This window comes from Bipolaris sorokiniana (genome assembly GCF_000338995.1).
Source record: "Bipolaris sorokiniana ND90Pr unplaced genomic scaffold COCSAscaffold_9, whole genome shotgun sequence".
Classification (NCBI taxonomy): domain Eukaryota; kingdom Fungi; phylum Ascomycota; class Dothideomycetes; order Pleosporales; family Pleosporaceae; genus Bipolaris; species Bipolaris sorokiniana.
The window spans coordinates 478,473-484,047 of record NW_006911903.1 but is presented as its reverse complement, the minus strand read 5'-3'; the positions used below and the strand labels follow the sequence as shown (position 1 = coordinate 484,047).

General features: G+C 49.5%; 2 protein-coding genes across 2 annotated transcripts in view; one reads left to right on the top strand and one right to left on the bottom strand.

Moving 5' to 3' along the window:
* Window positions 1–279: 279 nt before the first annotated feature.
* On the top strand, window positions 280–2,511 carry COCSADRAFT_161445 (uncharacterized protein; the record flags this gene model as incomplete). The annotated part of the gene is made up of 2 exons (XM_007703012.1): window positions 280–1,747; window positions 2,333–2,511. 2 exons carry the CDS (start codon window positions 280–282, stop codon window positions 2,509–2,511), a joined length of 1,647 nt encoding a protein of 548 aa, XP_007701202.1.
* Window positions 2,512–3,401: 890 nt separating this feature from the next.
* The window catches only part of COCSADRAFT_144797 (uncharacterized protein), a gene marked incomplete at its 5' end in the record, with an annotated part of 8,726 nt that continues 6,552 nt past the window's right edge, over window positions 3,402–5,575 (bottom strand). The window contains one exon of the mRNA XM_007703011.1: window positions 3,402–5,051. Coding sequence (XP_007701201.1) covers window positions 3,455–5,051 — 1,597 coding nt within the window. The 3' untranslated portion in view covers window positions 3,402–3,454. The remainder of the gene's footprint in view (window positions 5,052–5,575) is intronic.

Here is a 5,575-nt window from a genome sequence, read left to right as displayed (position 1 = left end):
TGCTCTCCATGAGCGCCTGCCTTTCCCCAGCGAAGGTTCCACGACTGCCTCAATGTCTCCACACGGCTTCATAACTTGCACAATGCCACTACCCACCTTCTCCTATCCTCAACCCCCGACTCGCGACTATCTGCTCTGCTGTCTACACACTCGACTACCGGCGCTTGCGTGACGTGCGCCCCGCCCATGAAACAACTTGCCAATTAAACGCCGCCCGCTTTCGCTCCACTCGCCGCTAAGCCCTGCATGGACGCTGTACCGAAATCACAGTCGTTAGCCATGCCCCCGGCGCGCATACCCAGGCTGAGGTACAGAAACCCGTTGCCGTCCGCCAGCCTTCCAAAGTCTTTCCACGGCTCTGGGCCCCACCCTGCCTATTCTACTCAAGAGCCGCCCGTCGCCCCGGATCCAACCTCCAACCTCCCATCCACCCTCGCTCACTCTCCCTCCCAGCCCGCCCCCCTGACGTCATCCAGTCTGGCTTCCCTACACTCGAGCACCTCTTCTGGAAATGACTCCAAGTCATCCAAAAAGAAGAAGAAGACCAGCTCCGTGCTCGGCTTCCTTTCGTTAAAAGAGCCCTCCCAGGCTGCCTTGGACCACATCGTCCAACAGCAGCGCAAGCAGAACAGTGGTTCATCGACTCCGCCGTCTGCCGCCTATCACACCGGCCAGAAGCTTCCTCCTTATGTGCCCAAGGTCAACTCCAAATGGGACGGCGTCCCCGAGTCAGTCAAGCAGAGAGATTCGCCAACATCTAGCCCGTCAATAAAGGACAACAGAAGCAGCGTCTCATCCAAGAGCTCTTTTGGCTCCCATCTCAAAACCACTCAATGGAATCACTCAAACCTCTCTGTCATGACCGATGGTACACGTAACCCGCCAAACTCCATTGCCTCGGTCTCCGTCTCCAATCTGCCTCGTCACGAGACAGCCATGGGTCTTGGCTCTTCGCCTTCCACTGCTACATTTCCCAACGTCGGTCCCTACCTGGCAGATGGTCCACTCACGCCAACTTCGTTACACTCGCCGTCTTTCAGCACGCAAATGGCCGATCGATCCAATCTTCAGTCAACGAGAAACAGGGCTTTGGATTCGCTTTCAGATGGCCGTCCGAGCATGGATGAATCCATTCACTCGCGACCACATTCTCCTGCCTCTTCCACCACATCAGCAGATACCATCACAATGGATACGGCAGATACCATCTTCAGAAAAATGAATGATCGTCCAAGTCAAGGGGGCCTGGGTAGAGAAGCGCCTGTCGCCGAACTACAGGATCGATCCAAACCAGACATCGTGCCAGAATCTCACGATTTTCTCTTCCAGCCACAGCCACAGCCACCGCCCGCCATCAACACGCGAAACATCGATCTTTCCGTGGCATACAGTCGTCCCTCAGACGAATTCATCCCTCCGTATTCCCCTGTGCGGCCTGTGCAGAACTTCAGTCGGCCCACTGCCCCTACAGGTCCGCCACCAGTTCAGCGCAATACCTTCATGACACCTTACAGGAGAACACCCCAGGCGCCTGCACTACCCACCTTGTACGAATCTTCATTAGCCAGCACCAATGAATCTGAAGATGACGATGACAATGGCGATGCTCGTTCGATTGCGCCGTCTACCATTGCCCCTTCCGAACTCTCTCTCCACTGGTACGAGTCTCCTCGTGAGCGTCTCGGACTAGGTAGACGTCTTCAAATCAACGATGTCTTACCCTGGGACGAGCAGAGAGGTGGAAAAGGTAAGCCTAAGAAAAGTCGGCTGTTGGTGTTTGGAAGAAGCTCCTCCAAATGATAAGCTTTGCAGGCAAAGCACGCGCTCTAACGGATGGCCTACGGGAAACATCCCGCTGTATCCGGCCCTCGCCCAATGGTGTAGCTCAGCCACTTGTTTCTTAGTACTTCTCTTTCCCGCACGTTTTTTCTGCATTTTGCACCACGAGCCATGCTTGTTCACTCTATCTACTTTCATGTACAATGGCTACAAAGAGGTCATTCGCTTTCCCATCACGATACCCATCTCATGAACACTTTTCGTTCTACTTTTATGGCTTTTATTAGAACGTGCTACCTTACCTAGCTATCCCGTACGAATCTATTCAAGCGTTTGTCTCTCGTATGACTATAGAATAACTTCACCAACTAATTTTAATTATTAAATAACGCAATCTGTCTCTATATTATCATAAGTGATAGAATGCAAGTTGTATTGATGTGCTAGATACGAAAGTAAGAAAAGCTGACCTAAACACTTGAGTCTACAGAGGTCTATTCAATCAAGCAAAAATTAGGGCAAAAATGTATTACAACTAACTTGCATGAACAAGTCATGTTGAATTTGGCCCAGTTTTCTCAACTATCCATTCCTCCATCACCAATCTCCATAGTCGCCTCTGCTGCTACATCTCCATCCCCCTTGGACTCTGGGAAGGAGAAAGAAGGCAGCCAGCAATCGAGCTGCCACCTTCGCGGAACAGGAAAGGACAACCAGTGTATCCTCCGATAAACTTTGTATCCGGAACAATCGGAACAATCGAGTGTGCGCATTCATGGGAATTGACCCACAGAAACGATTACAAAGCTGCCACACTATCAGAAGCGACATTGTTGTCCTTGATACCGATGTTGCAGGTTAAGATGACTGTTCCGACTATCGACCTGGCTTCCATTGTTAGCACGTCATTGGGTGCACCACCTGCGCCATCAGACACTAATATTACGTCTGTGGCAGCAGTTCTTGAAGTGTCCAAACCCGACATCAACAATAGCTATAACGCTACCGACTTTGGCGGGCTTGATGTGAAGCCTTAGACGCATCCGGAGGCATCTACGGTTGGGGACTATGCCAACTGACCAGAGGATATCAAGAAGGAGTTCCTTCAAAATATTTAAAGTGGGCTACAGGATGCTTTTTGGGGGAACTCCAGGGGAGGCTTTGCATGCGGGAGCTTGGGAGTGACAGCCCTGTAGCAAGGGCTCAAGCCCGTGCGATTGTTGCAAACGCCCTGGCGAACCGCGATGCTACTAATCGTCACCAACTACTCTAATGCAAGAACCAGCTTCAAAATAAATGCACTATCTACTCTCAGATCTGCTCGGCAAGATGGACAGGAGCTTCTTTGATATGTGAAGGGACAGCGTTGGGATTACCGTAGCAGCTAGAGAGGTGATGGCTGGATGCCTTAAATTTGCGACTGGTACCTATTGGGAGTATATTAACAACTGCAAGAAGTGAAGCTTGATTAAGGCAGCAAACTATCCCTAAAGCATCCTATGTTTGTCTTTACGGGATGTGTTGGACAATCAGGAAAAGTTGAAATGGGATACAAGTCGTATAGTAATAGTCACTTATCAGCAATCTCCTCTACCTTATCGGCGGCACTCAACCGAAATGACCTAATGTTGAATATTACGCCTATACAGGTATGTATATATCTTCAAGTATTAATCTAAGCAGTAACACTAACCTTAAAGCCTTCAATCTCTGACTTAGCTGCAAGACTTTCTAATTTCTCCTGGTAAGCAACTGGGCCCGCGCCCCAGCCCGCCGTCCTCGCCTTTCTCACCAAGTCCTCCTTGCTCTGTGTTTTCTGAGCTTTGAGAGCTTCAAAGCCCCCAGTAAAGTAGGTGGGCGTGCAAGCACCCAATGCACTGTACAAAGCAGCCCTCTTTGCGACCTCGTCACCCCATTTGTCTTCAGCCTCTGGAGTGGCCTCAACGATTACCCTTTTCCCGTCTTCCACCTGCATGTGCGCCTTTTTGAGTGTAGACGCTAGATATCTCGCCATCATATCGTACACAGATGTCATGTTCCACGAAGCCCCGCCCCCGAGGGAAAAATAGGAGAAAAGATTTGGAAAGCCTGAAAGAGCAATGCCAAACAGTGGCGGGTTACCCACAGTCTCAACTTTACAGGACATGGTTTGCCCATTGCATCCTTGAATAACTGCATCGATCTTCTGAGAAACATCTCCATTCGTAACTTGAGTAAATCCCGTTGCGAGTATTAGAGCGTCAATTTCGTACTCCTGGCCGTCGAACAATATGCCATTCTCGGAGAATCCCTGCAAACCCTTCCCGTCAGTGTCGATCAAGGTGACATTGGGTTGGTTGAATGCTTCCAGGTAATCGTCATGAAAGGTAGGGCGCTTGCACCAGCTGCCGTACCATGGCTTCAGCTTCTCGGCAGTATCTTTATCCTTGACCACGTCGTCGATACGCTTGCGCAAGGCTTCAGTACGTGGCCGGTCAATCCGATGAAGTTCTCGTATATATTCTTCCGTCTCGTATGGCCCAACTGTTCTTCTGTTTGAGCCCAAGATGCCTTCTCCAGCTGGAGTATGGGTCCATCCATCGTTCACAAGATTAGGTCCATAACCTCCAGGGTTGTTAGTGACCCATGCATTGTAATTGAGTTGCCGGGCTCTCTGCCATCCTTTCTCCTTCGACAAGTCTTTGAAATGCTTTTCATCAGTCAAGTGGTTACCGCGATACCCGCAGTATGACGGCGTTCTCTGTACAACGTATAAGTGTTTGGCCCACTTGGCCAATTCAGGTATAATCTGAACCGAAGTTGCCCCTGTACCAACTATTGCAACTGTCTTGTCTTTAAGGTTTACCAAGTCTGGCTTCGCCTGGTGACCACCCGTATAAGCATAGTCCCAGCGAGCTGAGTGAAATACACGTTTCTTGTTTCTGAATTCTTCCCAGCCTGGGAGCTTTGGGATTTTCGGAATGTTCAGGACGCCACCGCCCACAATGACAAAATCCGCAAAAACAGTCAATGATTCAGTCTTCGCATTTGCATCCACGGTACGGGTCAACTGTACGACCCAAACCTTTTTGTCGTCTTCCCAAATCTGCGACTCGATCCTGGTGCAAAACTGGCCCTGGATGCCAAAGTGCTTAGCAGCTCGCTCATTCTGACCGCGAATCTCGGCGCCAAATGAGTATTTGTGTTTGGGCATATATCCAGTCTCCTCTAGAAGCGGAAGATAGATGTAACTTTCGACATCACACATGAGCCCAGGATATCGATTCCAGTACCTATTGCGCTGGTTGGCTGCTGTCTCAATTTGAATGAAAAGGGGGTAAATAATACCAAGTACCCGCAGACAACTTCGAGTTTTCTAGAATAGGTGTAATTTTAGTCAAATATATATAAACCCCTCGCGAGAAATCGATTACAATCACCTTTAAAGCGTGCACGCCACGCGCTGTGGAGCTATAGGCTGTTAAAGTGATCACTTTAGACACGTCTTATTTTTCACCGAAAAACACACAGACCAGGTGGATTAGTAATCAAAATGCCACCCGATAGTGATACTATCGACGTACACGTGCCAGGCACCCAGGCGAGAGCAGAAATCGAAGCTCAGATCCAGAATGAGATAGATATGGAAACCACGGAACCAGCGACGCCTACGCAGACTACTATACCTAGCGTAGTTGAAATACCAATCCTCCCACCAAATAAACGGCAGGCAAACTTCTCGCCAGAAATACGCACTAGGAGCAACTTCTCACCATTTAGAGGAGCTACGCTTAGATTCAGTACTCAAAGCAGAACT